The sequence below is a fragment of the Hyalella azteca genome, unplaced genomic scaffold (genome assembly GCF_000764305.2).
Source record: "Hyalella azteca isolate HAZT.00-mixed unplaced genomic scaffold, Hazt_2.0.2 contig4579, whole genome shotgun sequence".
NCBI classification, from domain to species: domain Eukaryota; kingdom Metazoa; phylum Arthropoda; class Malacostraca; order Amphipoda; family Hyalellidae; genus Hyalella; species Hyalella azteca.
In genome coordinates, this window is record NW_025934792.1 from 118,420 (window position 1) to 140,358 (window position 21,939).

At 38.1% G+C, this 21,939-nt stretch overlaps 1 protein-coding gene across 1 annotated transcript; it reads right to left on the bottom strand.

The window, feature by feature from the left end:
• Positions 1 to 4,660: 4,660 nt before the first annotated feature.
• LOC108682072 (tyrosine-protein kinase transmembrane receptor Ror2) lies at positions 4,661 to 17,825 on the bottom strand. The gene is given in 15 exon segments (XM_047880062.1): positions 4,661 to 6,095; positions 6,285 to 6,414; positions 6,759 to 7,014; positions 7,292 to 7,538; positions 7,870 to 8,031; positions 8,845 to 9,080; positions 9,824 to 10,066; positions 10,956 to 11,054; positions 11,057 to 11,147; positions 14,747 to 14,863; positions 14,897 to 15,070; positions 15,244 to 15,368; positions 15,908 to 16,051; positions 16,462 to 16,608; positions 17,819 to 17,825. Coding segments are annotated over 15 exon segments (3,072 nt in total). The 3' UTR covers positions 4,661 to 5,201.
• Positions 17,826 to 21,939: the final 4,114 nt, after the last annotated feature.

The following is a 21,939-nucleotide window of genomic DNA, read 5'->3' on the forward strand; positions in this document are numbered from 1 at the left end:
ATTGGTTTTATTCGACAGTACATGGTAACCGGTTAGATAATTTGAAACAATTCATCAAAGTTTGAAACAATTCATCAAAGTCAAAAAAATTCGTGAGGCTGAGATGCTATTTTCATACGCTAAGATAATTATTGAAATCGTACCATTTAAACTTCTGTTATATGTAGGGAAAAATGTCAAAATGTTATCAAGCCACTATGCTCTCTAAATGATCGATAAGGGGCAGGTGCCTCGATTCAACAACTAATATATTGTTTGCGAAGATAAGTGTTAATGTAAATACTTCATACCTATATCATAACTTCTAAGTTCTCTATTATATTTCTCACAATTTTCTGTGTGGCACATCTAATAATTGTCTGTTTTGAACAGAATTAACTGCAATTTCCTTATTCCGTAGTTTCAGTTAACGTTTCACTTCAGAGGACGGTGAAGATGGTGATTAAAAATATGGCTCTAATCCTTCCTTTATGTGGCCAGCATCTTTCTCTAATTTTTCAGCTTCAAATTAATGATGCTTTTATCTATCTTAAATTTTGACCTTTCATTCATTGTAAAAGGAATCTCATGAAATCCTTCATAATTTCAAGGAATTAAAAAATATCATGATTGCAGCACACGAAAGTCGAATTCAGAAGCTAAAATATGAAAAATTGAGTGTGAAAGATCTGGTCTTTTCAAAAATTTCTGATGAGGCGCGAGAAGGCGCGCTCTCAAAAGCTGCAATCGGGAATGGTTGAATTAATATGTAATTGTAATATATATTAAATTGAAAAATTAAAATTAAATTAATAAAAATTAATGGTAAAATTAATGTATTAATTCAACCATGGCAATCTGGAATGCTGGAGTAAACACCCGTGTTTCTTCGTCGCATACATCGCGACATTCCTGACGGAATTTATTCATCCAATCAATGCACTTTTTTCTTTAACTTGGCTAACGTTTTCGTGTGATATTCTAGGCGGTATATGTCGTACAAAACACAGCACATTAATCGTTTCAGGCACTATCTTATCGCTATAAGAACTAATGGTTTAGTTTGTTTCACGAATGCAGAAATTTGGCCATGCATCGAGCTTTTTTTTTTTTTGAATAAATAAATTCTAATGTTTGTTGTTACACCTGCAAGCCATTTAAACAAAGTAGATTCATGTAATTCTGAACAAATATTCTATTTTATGTAAAAAAATTCCTTAATATTGCAGTATTTAATTCTAATGTTAATAATTTCTACTCATGTCGATTTGGCATAGAACTTTCTGCCCGGAAATACTCGTCTGAGTTGGGGAATTATTAAGCATTCATGAGTACAACTCATATCCCTCGTGTGATTTATGTTTCATCTGGTACAACAATTTAAATGTGTTAGAAAGCCTTAGAGTAAAGCTAAAGGCCGATTGTTTCTTGGCTTACTGTCTTGCTCAAATGCTGAACGTTATGTGTACTCAAGTTGTCGTAGGAACTGCAAGAAGGTTTTGTGTCGTGTCGCGCTTTCTATAGTCGAAACCTTGCTGATTTTTCGTAATACTCGCATTAATTTCAATTTATATTTAGATCAAATAATGGTCCAGAAAGTTCCTTGATTGGAAATCCAAGCCAATCTTTTGACGTATATGCGAATTATCGATTACAAGTGATTCAGCTAATTTTCTGTACTCGAATTGACATCTTCTTGCGCCATCTACTAATTTTACTACTAGTTATTATTTTCCGATATATAGGCTTTGATTATCTTTTTTATCGTGTTATACGTCATCATGTTTATACATTTTAGTCTCTTCAACGATATATATACTGCATCAGGTTTCAATCTTCTGACCTTTAGCCTGCTCAGCAATTGTGGGTATATCTTTATTCGATGCTACGTCATGCCGTACATATTCTAACGTGCAGCACAAATTTAACAGTTAATACTACAGTATGGATTCAACTGTTATGACCGCAGCACGGATTTAGCTGTTCATGACTTTCAACTGACGTTATTCTGCTCAGGAATTTAATGTGTACGGTTATTCGATGTTATGCCGTTATTCGATGCTATTTCCTGACACAGTTATTAGACCGGGCAGGGCCGGTCCAACTATTAATGACTCAACTGCCTTTCATTGCTCTCCCCGTCTGTCGCCTGTGATGGTTAAGCTTATTGTATGTGTTGACTTCCTTGCGAGCTGTTGATTCTCTGAAGACTGACATAATAGCTTGGGTTGGGGGTTTAAATTTAAGCCATAATATTATATGATCGACCTCACCCACGATATTGTATCTCTCGTGGCGTAGTAAGTAATAGACGCGAAATTGTTCATTGTTAGCTAATGATGTAATTGTGATATTATTTGCCAGGTATTCAATGTGAGCACAAATCCGACACTAGAAATAGATATTAAGTTTCAATAGCGCGCACATCGGAATTTAGTTACTTGTTTAACGTCTTGCATTGTATTAAAGCGGTTTAATGGATGAATTAGTGAATTTTAGCCAATCATGAAATGTATTTTGATTTATGTTCGTGCCAAACTGTTTTGCGATAGAATTTTTATTTTGGTGTTTTGAAACTTCCATGAAGTTACATTCTAAGAAGTTTCATTAACATGTCCTTGATGCTTGACCGTGCAGCAAATAACTGGGAAAGTCCGACGAGACTCGGGTTTTGAAATAAAAATCGTTTTATTTCAATTACATAAGTTAGAATAAAGTAATATCTTAGAGACACTCCTAATCTGACATGGCTGTCCCATCCAAAATATGTTTTTACTTTACTGAAGTTTCAAGCTTTACTAGTGAAAAATGCAACGATTATTTCGAAGGCGTCAATTTATGATTATAAAAAAGCGTTCTTTATAAGATTGTCATATGTTAATAGGCGTCCCAACTATATTTTTGGGTTAATGGAGTCGCGTACGTACGTACAGATTACGAGTACAAGTTCTTATTCGAAAGTGGACATGTTAACGCGTTATTTAATGCATGCAATTTGAACTGAACTTTCCGAAATCGAGTTCATCACCAGGTTTATCGTTATTATATACCCGTGTAAAGTAATTGCTATAATTATGGCTTGGCGCAATTCGTCTTCTTTTGGCGCCAACATGCTCCCAAAATTGGAAATCGCATAACAAACTTTACTATTTTTTGTCGCCATGATTAAGTAATTAGTCGCAAAATACTGCCTTCTTTCTTAAGTCGCTTGGGGTTACTTTTTGTCAAGTTAGTGTGATGTCAGCGCTGCAAGTACGGCGGCACTCCAGAACTTAAGAAACTAATATGGTGAAAATAACCGTTGTTCCTATCTTTTGACTAGATTTGATTCGATGTATTGATTCGTAATGCACGTTTATTGCACAGTAAATTTGTACCACACGAAATCGGAATTATCGGGAACTTATTAAACAAAGGTTAAAAGACTTAGTAAGTTGACCTAAAAAGCACAGCGATTCTCCGATAAAGGGTGAAAACTGCAAGCAAAAAGTCCACCACAGGGACCCATCACTCGGACGTATAATTAATGCGGCCGAAAAAACTTCGCACGTGTAAAGTTAAAAGATACATGAAAGATACTAAATTTTAAAGATCTTCAGGTTAAAGGGATCCGTTAGCTGAGTCGGGGCACTAATTAAATAAACTTGATGATAATGCGCCCAAACTGAAACAGTGATAATGGTACGTGCATAATGAAAACGTATAATCGTTATCTTTAAGAAGTGTTCCGGACACATTCTCCAGACGGTAGCTCAATACTAAACACTTACATCAGTATACAGATTGCAAACTATCCTCTTAATAGTTTAAGCTAAATCAAAATGAAAAAATACTCTGATTAATACTAGAGTGTAAAAATACATCCCACTAGATTATTGCTCATGAACTATTATAAATTTGATGGAAGATTTGAATTCTTCTCGGCCTCGTGTCTCGAGGAAGTGACAGCGCGAGTTGACTATGCTCAAAATATAATAAAATTTGACTGAAGCTGTATGTAATTTTGCTCAATAAAAGATTTACATCAATGTTATGAATAAGATATTGATATTCAGTGGCACATTATGCTACAAAAAATTAGATAGCTAAAATATTAACTGATACCATTTTAATAAAACTCAGCTTTGTCAGGAAAATAGAGGAGGCTCTAAAAGAAGAAATTATCAAGGTTTGTAGTGAGCGTTACCGTATCTCACAAGTTAGATTTATTCTCTATCGCCAGCAATGTTTAATATCTATCAGAGCTAAAGTCTTCTTTTCAACAAAATTTGTATACAGATTGCAAAAAACCTTAGCACACGTAGCGCCTTAGCACACGTAGCGCCGTAGCACACGTAGCGCCTTAGCACACGTAGCGCCTTAGCACACGTAGCGCCGTAGCACACGTAGCGCCGTAGCACACGTAGCGCCGTAGCACACGTAGCGCCGTAGCACACGTAGCGCCGTAGCACACGTAGCGCCGTAGCACACGTAGCGCCGTAGCACACGTAGCGCCGTAGCACACGTAGCGCCGTAGCACACGTAGCGCCGTAGCACACGTAGCGCCGTAGCACACGTAGCGCCGTAGCACACGTAGCGCCGTAGCACACGTAGCGCCTTAGCACACGTAGCGCCGTAGCACACGTAGCGCCGTAGCACACGTAGCGCCTTAGCACACGTAGCGCAGTAGCACACGTAGCGCCGTAGCACACGTAGCGCCGTAGCATGGAAGAAACTTAGCACTCATCGGACGGAGCAGCCGGCTGGCCGAAGACCCGATGAAAAGAATAGCTCATGAAAAAATACCCGGACAGTTTTATTCGTTTAAGCTCCTTAATAAGAGTAAAGTTCACATAATATTAGTATTATCATAAATCGGCCGAAATCCTCAGCAGATATTTTATTTAAAGAAAACTAGAAAGAGACAGATTTATGTCAAATTTGATTATCATAACAGTAAAGGCGACTGAAAAATAATTCAGAATCGCACATCTAATATTAAATTTGCTTCTTGTAAGTTGATTAATATAAGTCTAGGGTACCTATTCACCAGATTAATATTATAGCGTGCACACCACCGGACACGCAGCGCTGAGCGAGATATGTTAGTTTTGTTGTAGTTCTAGCGAAGAGCCCTCACTAGAGCACGGCTAGACGAGCCCTCACTAGAGCACGGCTAGACGAGCCCTCACTAGAGCACGGCTAGACGAGCCCTCACTAGAGCACGGCTAGATGAGCCCTCACTAGAGCACGGCTAGGGCTGACAACGTCTCATTGGATTCTGACACTGGAACCTTTGCTGACTCCGGTGATGTGACGCACGCGGACCCAGACTCGGATGCAGGAGGCGGCGCAGAGTCAGACGGGAAAGACACAGTGGACTCTGAGTGTACGGAATCATAGGCATAATCATGAGGCGGGTGATGAACAGACTCGCAGAGATGAGCAGAGTTGCACTGAACATCGGATCCAGACTCGGAAGAAACGGGAGCAGAATTGAGGATAGGCCGTGAAATACTTTGCTTTCGGCATGAAAGTGAGCTTCTGGAAATCAAGCAGGCATCGCCACAATCGTCAGTTTTCGCTTTACTTGACTGAAGATTACAAGGCCGCTGCTGATATGGACTCACCGAGCAGTCTAAGGACGTTAGGCACTGAGACAGCCGTTTATGGGACGGTGACATCGGGGGACGAGCGCTACAATCGTTGCGAGGAAGCGTCTGACAAGACAGCACCCTGGCGCTGGGCCGTCGTTGGAAGGCAGCATAACTGCACATGCCGCCGCCTCTGCATGATCTGGCGCAGTTATTGGATTTCGGGTTCTCTAAGGTAGCGGCCGAGGCGCTGGTTTCATACGCCGTGATGTGCTGATGAGGAAGCGTGAACGACGAATAGCACAAACCCTCTTTGGGACAGTGCGCAGCGGGAGTGTTGGAGTCGTGATGAGGAGGAGGACTGATGAGAGGGAGGTCAGGGGTCTTGCCGTTCATGAGGTCACTCAACGCGCAGTAAATTGAAGAAAACTCCGGTCTGTCTTGAGGAATAGTGCGCCAACACCACAGCATCAGCGTGTACACCACGGGGGGACAGTGCATCGGTTGCGACAGCAGGCCGCCAGACTGCAGCAGGGCAACCACCTGCCGAAACATGTAATTGAATGTCTTGCACCCGTGGCAGGATGATTGTTCATGAAGACAATAGCCTCCATTCAGATTATGAAACTGCACATCAAATTGATTGAATGAATTAACATTCGCTCGAAATAGAAAACTAACACACGCGGGTTAGAAACAACAACATGATGCAAATATAATTTGATTACTTGCCTCTTCGTGGCTCATGCCGAAGTAGGGCTGCAGAGCAAAGCTGAATATCTCCCAAAGCACGACACCAAAAGCCCATACGTCGCTCTCGACGGTGTAGCGCGAGTAAAGGATAGACTCCAGGGGCATCCATCTGAATTCCAGAATTTATGTGAGCTTCAAATATGAATAGTGGTAATGAGTATGCAACAATCCCCTGAACTCGTCGTCACTCGTAAAAGTACTCAACTCATGAATACAGTAACACCAACTCAATTTCAACGTATTTTTTTCTTCAAACCAAACCATGCAGAAAGCTCGACCCAAAATTCGAAAAAATATTTGCATCACCTATGCAAAATTCCTTTCTGACTAATTTTTTTTTGTGCGATGCTGCAAACGTAACACTGTAGCTGCATAGCCGAGGCTTTAATCACCAAAACACTTTTGCTCTTCATAAATCATTGTAGAGCACAATACACTGAACATGGACCTGACCTGATGGGGATGGCGTCTCTATCCCCGCCCCTGTAGTAGTCAGCGATGTAGAGACGCTGACTCAGACCGAAGTCGGCAATCTTGACGGTCATGTCATTACCGATGAGACAGTTGCGCGTGGCCAGGTCGCGATGGACGAACTTTTTAGAGGACAGGTACACCATCCCCGCTGCGATCTGCCGTCCAATGTGCAGCATGTCTTGCACCGAGAGCTTCACGGTGCCGCGGCCGTCAAGCGTCATGGAGAGACCAGCTCCTGCTCGATCATCCACACTGGATACATTCTAGATATTAAATAAATAAATGATTATAAAGTTTAGTTGCTTTACATGTACTTTGCCGTAGTGGAATTTAGGCGCAAGGGAAGTTAAGAACAATACATAAAATACTTCAGTTCAACAACTTTGGAGGAGAGATAATGAGTTGGTTTTCGCAACGCTCATATTTACTCTGTGCTCACATTTGTATTTTTATAAAGCAAATCCAAATCAAGAATATATATAAAAATCAGCAATAAATATCAAAATCGATGCCTTGAATGGAGCAGCCCCTGAGAAAGGTGTTGAGGTCGCCACGAGCCATGTACTCGAAGAGGAGGCACATGGGCTTGCCCACGGCGCATACGCCCAGCAGTCGCACGATGTTCGGGTGATGGAAGCCCGCCAGTGTGCACGCCTCGCGCTCAAAGTCCCCCGCCATGTCGGAGCCCGCGTCTTCCTTCAGCACTTTCACCGCCACAACCGTCTCGTCTTCGTCGGCGACTAACTTCGTAGCGCGACCCTGGACACGCAAACTTAGTTACCGTGCACTTCGTACCATGTGAACAGCACTGTATAAAACTTGCTGAATAATTCCAGGGCAGCTCTACGGTAAACAATTTTAAAAATTAAGCTTGAACAAACGTTAAAAGATTAATTGGACAATCATAAGAACTACGTGAACTTTTGAACTAAATACAATATAGATATTTGAAATGGTCTACCAGTACTGCTCCAATGGTCGTGCCCATATAAACAAACGCCTGATGCGGTTACGTCTGAATTTTTAATCTATAACTTTAACAATCCATAACAATTACTATAACAATATATCGCAAACATGGCTCGCTCACCTGGAAGACTCTCCCGAAGGCGCCCTGTCCGAGATCCTGGAGGAAGACGATGTTGTTGCGGTCATACTGCAGGGGGTGGAGGCTGGGGTGCAGCAGCGCTCCGGTCTCGTGGTACGCGTCGTTGTCAGGCACCAGAATACCCACGGCGCTCAGAGCGTCGCCCTGCAACAACAATGACTTACTGACGGTGCCAAACTGGAAAAATATTTCTTTACAATTATATTATGCTCAAAAATTTTAAATTAATTTCAGGGAAGTCGATGAAAATTAAGCATACTGTCTAAACAAGATTTAAATTTGAACCATATCACGTAGCACATAATCGACAAAAATAAACGAAATTCATAAGCTATAATGTAAAGCGAATACATTCAGTGAGGCTTTAATATACTGCAATATAACTAAATATAAAATATATAAAGATAACCATACTGCATTGCATTTCACCCTTCTAGCCTTATTTCGTCATTCACGCGACGTCTTAGTATGAGCAATGAAAACAATTCTAACTCTACTCAAGGTCTAGCTACTAACTAAACAATTCTTACAAATTCCAAACAATTTTACTACCATCAAGTCAACCTGATAACATAAATTTTCTTCCTTTACTTGATGAAATTTATTAACTGAACTTCGTTAACATTTAGCTTACGCCAATGCTAAATCACACAAAAAAATTAAAGGCTCTAATATAGTCAGATATCTTCATTTGTGTCGAGAGGAGGAGTTGATCAGTTCAAATTTACAAAAAAAAAAAAGTTCTGCAGCTGGAGAATTTTGGCTTCATCGTTAAAGAAGATAGTAACCTCATAAGAATATAATAATGGCTTTACCCGTTTCAAATAAAACAAATGTGCAATAGTCTAGTCAACTCTAGCGTGTATTTAGAGTGTCTGCAACGTCCCAATTTCCATCATAATCAAGATAATGATAATGAAGAAGCCAAGAAGCAGAAAATGTTGCTAATGATCATACACGTTGGGAGTCAGGCAGCGCCGACTGCTGCTGGCTTTTCCAGAGACTAGCGCCGACGACGTAGCAGAAGCCGCAGAAGAGGAAGCAAGAGACGAGGAAGGCGACGGCGATGGCGCTCCACAGCATCACGAAGTGGTCCTCGCCGGGGACCAGCAACTTCTTGAGCAGCGCACTCCATCCTGACGTGTCGTCGCTCGACGTGTTGCGCCCGTGCAGGTTGCTGGCACCGCTGTCTCCTGAGCACAAACAAGGAGCATTTGTTTATTTGCTCCAGGAACGTTATTCTTTAAAGGGAATTTAAATTTAATTCATGTAACGATAATTACATTGTCTGGTCTTCAATCAAGCTTGCATTAAGAAAGAACCTCTGCGGACTATACCATGATAATTTACAATATAGATATGTATAGGACAGAAATAATTGGTCTTCGGGTAAAGGCTCAATCGGAATTTCGTATCTAATTTACACCATCACCTTATAGGTGGTAGCAGTGACACGTAAAAAGTGACAATGTTACCTGCCACTCTACTACTTAAATTTTACAGAAGATATTCCAATCAGAAAAAATTGACCCAACAATGATTAGATTAACTCGGACTGAACAATCTAGTTTTTATGAGCCAATTAAATTATTAAAAAATTTAATTCCCACTTTTAAGTCATAAGAGATGCAAGAATTACAAATAAAACCAATGCATCTGTATGTGTAATATCTGCAGTATATTATTAGGCTTTTAATACAGACTATACGGTAGCTTGGATGATGATGAAACCAAAGAATTTTTTATCCAAAGCCTGCCCCAAATGGAAGCGCTACAGAATGGGATGAGAATATACAAATTTTTTGGAAGTCGCTTTGATTAAATTAACATGAATTAATGACGGGAAAGCGATGATGACAAGTTTCACGAGTTTACATTTACTTCGATGAAAAAATCTTGACGAAAATTTTGTTAGAAAATTCGCACCAAAACTCACCACAAACAGGGATGTCACAGAGCTGCCAGCGAACCCCAGGGTCCATAGTGTAGCACCAAGGGGAAGGTTCCTCCCCACCAGCGTTGCGGCAGTAATTTTCAGCGCCCTGCACCTCGGGGAAGACGTCAGGGGGACGGCTGAAGCTGTGGGGAGTCTGCGAGTCCCACCGCTGGCAGGGGATGCCAGTGGAGGTTTTGTTCACGGTCCCGAGATACCAACGACCATTGCCACGCATGCAAGAATCTGTAACACGCGAATTATGAATAATAAATAAGGCAGTAATTTTCAGCGCCCTGCACCTCGGGGAAGACGTCAGGGGGACGGCTGAAGCTGTGGGGAGTCTGAGAGTCCCACCGCTGGCAGGGGATGCCAGTGGAGGTTTTGTTCACGGTGCCGAGATACCAACGACCATTGCCACGCATGCAAGAATCTGTAACACGCGAATTATGAATAATAAATAACGCATTATCACTGTTACACATGAGGAAAATTTAATAAGGCGTCTTAAATAATTCACAATGGCAGTAATTTCGAATCTAATATGTCGGTCAACCGAATTTACCAAGTAATAGGAACGAAAATCAGCACATAAATGTCTTGTAGTTAGTGAGAGATAAACTATTTCTCTACCTGCAGCAGCACTCTGCAGTGGTGCCCCTGAATGAAAATGCTCTGACTTTATTTCTGATCAATTGTTCAGGTAAGGCGGTTAACAATGGGCTGCTTGAGCAAATAGCAAATAAATTAGTTATAACCAATAACTAACATACAGTTTGCAAATGTTTCATGTACAAAATCTTAAAACACAAAATATCGAAGTCGTTTTTGAAGAAGACTAAAGGTCTGGACAGTATTATCTGTAGCAGAAGGGATTGCTCTAAGTCTATGGATGCATAGACCCAATGAATCTTGTTGGTATCTAGAGAGCTGATCCCGAGTCACCGTCAGTGCAAAACCAGGCATGCATTGTTGGAATGACAAAGATTCATTGCTAAATTTCAACGAATTTCGCCAGACATCTAACGGAAAATAACGATGATGCGTTACGCAATTTTAACGACATCATCTCGCGATCAAAGTAGTTTCACCATAATTAGCCTGGACGGTGAAGAGTTACTGTGGATGAACTGACACGTGACGAGGTCCTCCCTGAGGCTGGTGAGGCCGATGTTGCTGCAGGCGCGGGCGCCGCGCTCCCTCGCGCTGGGCAGCGCCTCGCACGCAGGCATGTGACCGTCACCCAACCCACCCGGCAGAGCGGCAGGCCGCGGGGCTGCCCCTCCAGCACCACGCACTCAGGGTAGGCGTAGCGGCACATCAGTTGCTGTAATGCGCAAGACGGCTTTATAATATTTTTTCGCGTGTAAAAAACGAATATAATAGATGGTTGTAAGTGTGATTAGATTTGATTTATGAAATTCTCACATTCGAAAGGTGCGTAAGGCAATGGTTCGACTTTTTAAGAGTCAAATGTCATAATTAAAAGAAATGTTTTCTAAAACACCTGTATCTGTTTCAAATCTATTTTATACCACTTTTCTTCGTACACTTCTTTGCTTCACTCAAATAAATAAGCTCAATAAATTGTCCACAATGTATTGTTGTTAGACTGCACGGACGTAGGGCGCGGTATTGCAGAACATTTTACAAGTTGGCAAGATCAATTTAGTGAAAACTAATGCACTTCTCATGTGTGAGAGGAAAGACATATTAGGATGGCTCAATAACTTATTAATATAGATACGTTAGTGTACTACTCTTGAAGAGATTCATAGAGATAAAGTTATTTTCTAATTTTTTCGTTTTTATGAGTGGGTGATAGAATTTAGGAAATTTGCCGAGTGTAGAACTCCATCCTTTTCACTAATGAGTTTCCGATGTAACTGAGTAACACTCTTCTTTTCTTGATCAAAAGACGGTTAATTTAAAATTTTNGCATAACTGTGCAAGTGTTGCTGTGTAGTTACACAGCATAACTGTGTAAGTGTTGATGTGTAGTTAGTTACACAGCGTGTCAGTGCTGCTGTGTAGTTACGCAGCATAACTGTAACAGCAGTAACAGCACAACTGTTAATACAGTAAGTGTTGCTGTGCAGTTACACAGCGTAACTTTGTGTTGCAGTGTAGTTACACAGCTTGTGTGTTAGTGCTGCTGTATACACAGCAACAAGACTCACGTGAAGGCAGCTGCAGGCCGCGTAGCACGAGGGCCAGGACTCAGCTTCACCTGAGACATGCAAGGCATGCAAGCGTAAGACGTTTACTATACGCTGGCTTCTCAGTAGACCAACGAGCTTTATCTTTTACTAATGCATACGTAATCATTTAATTAAAAAACAATGTCAACTGAGAATTAAATCTTTTCATTCGTGCACTAGATTTAAATAAGAAAAAAATAATGAATAGTACTACTTTTTTACAATATGATTGTTGGTGTCCGTACCTAGCTTGTACGGATTCGTATAATGATAGAAATTAAATAGAATTATAACAGATTTTTGACAAGTGGGACACAATGATAGTTGGAAGTGGACCGTGGCTTGTGGGTTACTTTCACAGGTCGCTTTTATAAGACATGCATGAGCGAATAATTAATCGACGATGGATCAATTGATACAAAAGTCGATAAGGAACGGCATAATTTGTAATGAATAAATACATGCAGTGGCTTCTACTGTTTTTTAACAATCATCAATTGCAGACTGAAAAATATACTACTAACACATCTAATTTTGTGTTTGCATGACGTACAAATACAAATTCTTGTATGAATTTGTACATGCAAATTTGTATTAAACGCGTTATACAGGAGCACAATTGTGCTTGAACAACATCAATCCATCGTGCACGTTGCAAGCTCAAACCAATCATATATCTTGGATAAATATAAGAAATTATTTTATATACTAAAATGTGAATTGGAAGCAGCCACAAGAAACTAAACTATCGCGGCTTGACCAATAGTCTGATGAGTAGCCTTTGCTACGAATATTGGATACGTTGTGATGCTAATAATTAGCATGGAAAGCTAGGAATTAAACTGAACAAGAATCAACTTATCACCAATATATTCCAGTTACGTTGAGGCCTTCGTCTTAGTTTCATCTATTCATTGGTGTCTATATATTCAAATTAAAGTCACAAGTTTCATAAATGTTAGAACTGCTCGTCAGTGCATTAACATTTTCTGATCTACAGTAGAGTAGATAGACATCATAGCTATTCATCATAGCATAGCTATTCATCAGAATAGACTATTGTAGTATAGTATAAAATTAGACTTATTCCTAATTTTAACTAACTCCACACGGCAAGAAGTGGTGTCTTAGGTTACAGCAATGTTTGACCTGCAGTGACTTCCTTTCTTTTGTACTGCAACTCAGACAAACTTTCTGTTACCAAATAGTGATATTTAAATGATGCATCAATTGAGTCATGGTTGTCTAATCGATTCTCAAATAATTTTGCAGCATGAGGAAATATTTTCAAATAGAGTGTTACCAACAACAATCATCGGCGGAATTTTCCATTGCACTACGGTAGTTTTCAGTGTTCGTCAATATTTGAGGTTCAGGTAAATAAATCTAATTTTTAATTTCAGAAATAAAGTTAAGAAGTAAACCCCGTTAAAAAAATACGTTTAAAAAAACCTACACTGAACGTCTTAATAATTGAATTTATGCCTCCTGACCTCGCGCTACTTCATTGTTACGGGACATTAGTGCGACAGCACAGGTTACGCTGGACGCAGTTGAACGCTAAAAATTCTAGTAGATTGATATGAAGAATTTACATGAAATGAATAGACAAATGTTGATGGTAGAATAGTTGTAGAAAGGGAACGATCTATATCGGGCACAAGAACAACGTCTATTGAAGTTGAAGATTTTAATAAAGTATATGGATTATGCATGACACATATATTCATTTCGAAGACTGTTGAACTCGGAGGATAGCAATTATAAGTAGAACAAACTTGAGTGCGAGATGCCTGTACACATGAGAAGTTAATAGCTTACAAGCGGCGAACAGAAGAAATGAGAAACTAGTTAATACTTTCACATATTCACAAGAGATTTCAGGACTCACCTGCAGATTATTAATAATATATAAATACGCGCAGCTAGCATCATCAGATTCACTTCAAAAAATTGCTAACCAAACCAAGCTACAAATGATACCTGGCATTGTAAAGCAATACTAACTCTTCATACAGAAAATACGATTATTGAGAGTATAGTGGAATGGAAATAGCTTAGGAAACAAACACTCGTGTGAGCAATTCCATGCCAGGCTGTATCAGGAGATAAAATGAAGCCTGGCATGCACAACATTGGAATGAATCTCAAAACACTTATCTTCTCTGGATTGAAAAAATTCGAAACACTACTGGTGTATAAAAGATGGCATTGAAATTTATTCTTTAGATGGCATTATATATTATATATTCTTTAGATGGCATTTAAATTTATACTTAGATTGCCTAAAAGTGTCATTTAGAGGAAGGCGGTTTTCAAAATCAAAATTGAGGTGGATCTCTCGTTCTCGGGCCTGTTGTCAAAGACGTTCAAAGGCGAGCTTTTGACAACTGAATTTTTTCAATGCATGCAATAAAATGGATATTTTGGAGATATATGTCACTGTTGATACCGACTGCAGTCCTTTTATAGATTTGCTAGAGACGAATCCAAAAGCAATATCACGAGAGGAGATATAAATTGAGCAGATCTTTTTGACTTTTTATAAAGTTCAACAACGTTTTTTGACAATTATTCGGTTTCACTGACTCAATGCGTGGGAATTTATTTATGCCTCATAAAATCACATGTAATGCATCCGAGTGAATCAAGAGTTCAAAATTACCGGAAAAATACTTCAAGGGAAAATTTCTGCCAAAACGCATGTAAGAATCCCAGAGCTTACCTTGGCGGCAGACTTGCAAGGCTCCTTAAAGTTGGCAATCATGTCTCCGGGGCGACACCACCGAGCCCGGGGCGACACCACCGAGTCCGGGGCGACACCACCGAGTCCGAGGCAACACTACAGAGACAGAGAGACTAGTAGGTCTATTACAATACCTCTGAGTTTAGGGAAAACCGTCAGGGTGGAGGTGTGCATGTCTTCCCTCGACAAGCCCAGCACCAAGTTGACGGCGCGGCAGGAGTAGTCAGCCGTGCTGGTGGCCGTCACACTCAGCACTGAACGCACTGAGTTCCCTTCCTGCACCTCCACGATGCCTTCCTCCAGCTGCAACAAGAATATTCATCAGGAAAGCAAATGGCATCATGCATACAATTTTTAATGAATAAAATAATTGGAGAATAAACTTCATATTGAAATAACTCGTAGAAAATAATCACAACAATAACACTGATTTATATCACAGATGGGAGCTTGGGAGCACTGAATAAAATTTAGACCTCTTCTTTGTTGCGTCTCCAGGTGATGGTGGGCAAAGGATCCCCGTATGCTACGCACTGCAGTGATAGCTTAGAGCCTTCGTTGACTTGAAGGTTTGTAGGGGGGTCTGTGATGTGTGCCTTGGCTGAACAAAAGTGTTGAAAAAAGTGTGAAAACATATAATATCAGTAGATTATTCAGGTAAAATCATGTTCAGTAACAAAATATTTTTGGGTAATAAGAGTCTTCATGTTTGAAAATTGGGGGCAGTTTCTGGGCAAATTAGATGAGAACCTAATCGTGATTAGCATACACAAATTAATGCAATTAACACCCAAGGGGGGATTATATTGTGATAATACCTCTGTATGTATGGCAGATAAGTTTAAAAATCAGAAATTGTAATCTCTTATACATATACATTTCTAAATAATCATTTAATGAAAAGAATATAAGCTAAAGATGATATCAAAATTGTTCTTTGAGTGATTACTGGCAAATCTATATCAACAATCTATAAATCAAAATCTGTGTCAACAATTTACTCGTGAAAAAAGTTCATTACATGGCTACTGCGCAGCCTTCTTATAAATACCTGTACTTAATAATCAATGGCCATTCTCAAACATTTGTTTTGTGCATTGCACCAAACTAATTGCATGGAGTGCAAGCCGTGCCACTCACCCAGCACCCGAAGATATGCCCAGCGGGAGTGGGTGCTGGCAGAGAGCGTCTGGGCACTACATCTGTACCAGTCCTCATGTTGCTTCTTCACTTTAGGCCATATAAGGCCTGCTTCTGTTATGTGCATGTCCTTGTAGGCAACATCTGCAAGCATATGGAAAAAAATCTTGAAATGTTAGGTTAAAGTATAAAAAATATGTAACTCAGTATAAATACCTTAAATCAATAAGAAAAAGGCTGAATTACTTCAAATTACAAGAAATATGTATTATAATAGAGACAAACACAAAATTCTTTATTGCTTACAAAATCACATAACTACCAGTTTACCATATCTACTATACTGGTAGTTATGTATACAGATAAAATCTGATGAGGAATATTCACAGCATGATCACAATAATAAAAAATTCTCATGAGCCAGATTGGTAATGTGTATTACAACTCTAACCTGTTGTAACAACCTTATTACTAAGTCCATCTAACTTGTTCATTGCAACTCTGTTTTTTTACAACATTAGGGTATAGAGCACTTATTGGGCTTCTAAACTTACCAGGACCAATTCTCCCAGTTTTACGAGCATGCCAGAGAATAATGGGAAGCGTGATACCCTCTCCAGGAACTGCTCGACATTTTAGCACAGCTGCATCACCCAAGATGACTGTCTGGTTCTCAGGCTCTTCCAGCAGAAGACTGGATTCTGTAATGCAATGTAAGAATAAGCCAAATATATAACATTAAAATTTTAATTCTATTTAGAAAATAAATATTTTGATGAGCTGCTTTAAATAAGTAGATACAAATAGGGCTTTTGTTACAAAAAAAAAAAAACATTTCATATGATGAATATGGGTGAAATTATCAATGAGCACGGGTTATAAAAAAACTACTTCTCTAGGCAATTGAAAGGCAACTATAACTGGGCATTCATTCTGGCATCTTGGCATGGCCATAAACTTACTCATTTGTCGCTATGAATTGTTCACCAAGATTAGAAAACTATCCCTTTTTTCTAATGAGTAGTTACTTCACACCCTTCTCACTTTAGATCAATTCACACATGTATATGAGCAACATCAGTGCCGGCTGCCGGGTGGGTATTAGGTACCTACTTTTACTTTAGATTAAGTGCATCCAAAAAAGGGTGTTTTTTTTAATTATATGTTTTTTGTAGTGTAGATTAAGAATCTGAAATCCGTTTTTGGCAGTTGGCATCAGAAAACCTAGAAAAACCTAGATTCAAACAAGAAAAACCTAGACACAAATTATATATATAACCCTCCACCAACTTGCAGGTTAGGTCCAGTCCGGTCAAGGTCATTTTCTATAGAAAATACCTATATAAAAAATCAGAAAAAATTGGCACTGCCAAAAATGGATTTCAGATTCTTAATCTACACCCCAAAAAACATATAATTAAAAAAAAACACCATTTTTTTGGATGCCCTTAATCTAAAGTATTACCGCCGGGTGCCCTTATGTTGACACTTATGTTGCAGCTGCAGGCCAGATAATAAAAATAGAAAAAAGGGTCTATTTTATTAACTTAAGTAAACAACAACTTTTAAAAAAATTGAACAGCTTTTTAGTTATTGTGGTGTACCGTAATCAAACGCTGCAAATCACAGTTCTGTCTTGATAGTATTCTATGGTTTCTATTCTCACAAGAGTTAAATTTAGGACAGTATTGAATACAAATTAGGAGTTGGATGAAACAGTTCAGACCTTTAGGATGGTTATAGACATGACCTGCATTTATTTATACAGGAACTGTAACTAAAATTTCACATCTTCCTAGTCATATAAAAAAAATTCTATAATATTCTAGATGGTATCCAGTTATAAAACATCAACATAGATCTGATGAAAATACAGATAGAATATTACAAGCAATCAAACAGGGTACATACTTGCCATCACTGTCCATCACTCACAGCCACAGTTGCTCCATCAGACAAGCCCACAATAATTGCAATGCACTCACTTCTGCCCTCATACCACACTATATAAATATCAGCTCCCTCAACCTCATTCATAAAACCATCATACCATGGTGCAGAGGGTAGATGCAGCATCGCCAATATATGGGTTTTTAAGCCCTAAGCATTACCGGGTAATTTTAAGATGCATTGCCGGGTAATTTTTAATGAAAAGCCATTTACGCTGAGTAATGAAAAACTATTTACAAGCCACGAACGTATTTACAAGGTTGCATGCACGTGTTACTCCAAATAACTAATTGTACCCTAAAAACAGTCTGACTGTACAGCAAGTGTCAACTGAACATGTGATAATGCAGTCTGACCACTCTAATGTGACCGCAACTATGTAATCGTAAACTTGATGTTTACATTTTTTTTGGTGGGAACTCATGGCAACTGATTTCCGGACAAGCTTCACTGCATACTGATGATTGATCAATCCAACATACCAGAAACCTTACTTTTTTCAAATAGTTGGTCAAAGACTGACAAATAATATATTTGTCAGTATATTGTAAATGAAAGAATTTCAATCTAAATGTGTCGGCAAGATCTTCTTAAGGCATAAATTTTGCTACTGAAGCGTCGCCAAAGATCTTGCAATATTCATCCACTCTCTGCACAGTGGGCCAGTGGCCATCATAGAATGTCATTTTCTCTTATACACAACACATTACACTATCAAGTGCACCAGTTTCCTTCTCATTCCCATCTCACATAAAGCATTTTTCCTTCCTCCTCTCATTTCACTGGTATTATTATTATGTCAGTACTCAGTATACATAATACAGTGTGGAATTCTGTATAAGTAATATATTCTCATGTCAATATAAGAAAACATATCGAAATACCAACCCTACCACCACGTTACACCACCTTCCACTGCAATGAAAATTTATAAACTGAGCTCATTGGAAACTACCGTGCTTCTGAAATCGCGCGTGGTTTGAAATCCAATCCCGTGTTGCCAACGACTAATCAAGTTAACTAGTCATTTATCAGTAGGCTTGCGGACACATTTTTGCAATGAATACGTTTTAAAATAAAAAAAAACACATCCAGCTTTGTAAAAAATTCTCACAATTGGACAACACCAACAAAATTTTTGATTTCACACAAAATTATGAGATAAACTGCCACTCTTCCACTGCGTATGTTCACATTGTTTTCTATGTTTACGTATTACAAGAGGGTGTCACACACAGTAATGTTTTGGTTGTGTCTAGTTTGATTTCACAATAAATAGATTTGATTCACATTCCATTCTGAGATTTAAATGATTGAAATTTTTTTTAATTATAAAAACCCATTTATACGTTCCAGATTTGAATTTTTTCCATTTTTTTCCCTATTATGTTGAATTTATCTTAACGAATTCACTTCCAAGCATTGAAATATCCAGAAATTAAAATTTCAGAAACCATTTCAAGAAAGTAAGAAGTATTATACAATATATTTAATTCTGTGAATTTTTGCAAATTTTGCCTATTGAAGGTTTAAATCACACTTGAAGAATTCAATAAATGCAATCAGTACACAAAATTTTTCTTTATAATTAAAATTCAGTTTATGCAAATGAAAAATTAGAAACATAAAAATTTAATTTAATTAAATTTAATCAAGTTGCCAAAAGAAATAAATATATATATATATATATATTAATACTTCCACCTTTTGAAGAAAATGCGGAAAGAGCGTCAATTCCATTGTCCAAGTCAAAACCTTGATTTAAATGCTCATATTTCAATTTGTGGACTTTGCAGCTGGTGATGCTATAGATAGAACAATGGTCAGATAATTAGTGATTGACTGAGGCATTATAAGGATGCCTCAAAAACAAACAGGAAGCCGTGGTGATGCTTTTTGTGACGCGATTTCAAGTGATCAAATATGGTAACTTACCCGTGAAAGTGTTAATAAATTCACTTCAAATTCTGAATGATTTCGTCTGCCATCCTGCGTTTTCAAACTTTTTGTGTCTTTTAGAAAATTTTTGTTGTTTAACATGGGAAACTATTTCATTATATAAAACATAGAGCACGTACCATATGGTTCATTAATAATACTATTTAATTTAATAACCATCAATTTTTAATTCAAAAAATATAATCAGATTTTTAATTCAATATTTTTCTCATAGAATTTTATTCTACAGCATGTACCATCTAGTGTATTAAATAATAAAATTTGATTTAGTAAAATTTAATTGTAATTATTTTTTTAATTTAATTTAATTCTACAGCTTCAACCGGTAAAAATGTGCATCATAGGAATCAAAGTAAAACTGTCGTTCATACTCACAAATTGAATGATATTGGATGGATTTGATAGGTATTTTATTAATCCTGTTTATATATAAGAACGGAAATGACGCTTCTATTTCAGAATGATAATGGAAATGTTTCTGCTATTTCAGAAACTTTTCTTGAATACACTTCCAAAAACTAAAGTTCTGTAATCAATGGAGTCTTTGAAATGACAGAATCATTCAATTTAAAATTTTTAGCTACAAGAGTAAGATCGTCATTTGTCAATATGAGGAGCATTCATTCGTCATTCCTGAAGAGCTGTAAGAAAAATTCGTTGTTTTTATGTAAAAGAATGTTTTTCAATTAAAAGAAATGCAATACTTGATTTTTGTAAATACGATGTTAAAATTAACGATCCGTATTAGAATTCAATAGACGTTATGATTTCAGAAATATCTTCAAAAAGTTTGTTGTCGTTCATTTGATCAGAAGTTTTTGTTTGTTTAATCAGAAGTTTTTGTTTGTTTGATCAGAAGTTTTCATTCGTTTGATCAGAAGTTTTTGTTCGTTTGATCAGAAACAGAAAAAGTTTTTGTTTGTTTGATCAGAAACAACAATTATTCATTCTCTTGCACTAAGTATACGAATGATTAGTTAATTCGTATACAATCGTGCATAGTGGCAAACCAGAGCTTTTTTGGAATCAGTTCATATCTAATTCCCTCAATAACACAAGATATAAACCAATTTCTTAAGTATGATAATGCTGGTATCCATGATACTTTACTGGTCTACTTATAGGACTCAAAAATAAACTTGAGGAAAAGTCTAAAAAACACTCTGATTTGTCACTATGCAATCGTGTACAAATTAAGAATATGATTGATCAACCCGCTAGATTATGCACTGGGAGCGGGAAAGAAGCTAGGCCATGGTCAGGAAGATGCGCCAGGTGCGGGGAAATTTATTTTGTCATTTAACGACCTGCGCGGTGCGCCGTACTACGTTGGTAAAAAAATGCGCTGTGCGCCGTACTTTAGAAAGCTAAAATAGTTCTACTATTTTAGTCGACAATATATGCAAGTATATTGACTATGCGAGTCGAACTGACAATAATAAAATGTAAGACATGTCCGGGTTACTTCTGACTCTTCCGGTTGTCCGCCTTGTCGGATACGGAACGTACGGTAATCGTAAACTGCGGCTGTTATACATACAAAATGTAAACAGATGGTGTTCAGTGAATCAGTGTTGCCATATGACTTTGGAGAAAATTTCTTCTAAAATAAAGATGGCCGGGATTGCGCAAACATGAGCGCGAACTTGTGAAGATAATCAATTTTCTTTACATTGCGCCAACTGTGCACAGCAATAGCTTAAAAAAAAGTGAAAATGCGCAGGAAAATTCACCGAAAACATACATCATCCTGAGTGTGGAAGCTAGGTACCTATTTAATTCAGTAGCACGTTAGCCAACGTAATATGTACCGTCAATGCCACTAAAGTCGCCACCTCACTAAAGTCGCCACGCTGCAAGGAAAAGGAAATATTTATTAAAATCGACCCAATACGAACATTTCGTTATTATAGGAAAATACTAGAACATTTATTAATATTGCCTAAAGATAGTAGAATGCATTTTTAGAGGAAAGACATATTAGGATGGCTCAATAACTTATTAATATAGATACGTTAGTGTACTACTCTTGAAGAGATTCATAGAGATAAAGTTATTTTCTAATTTTTTCGTTTTTATGAGTGGGTGATAGAATTTAGGAAATTTGCCGAGTGTAGAACTCC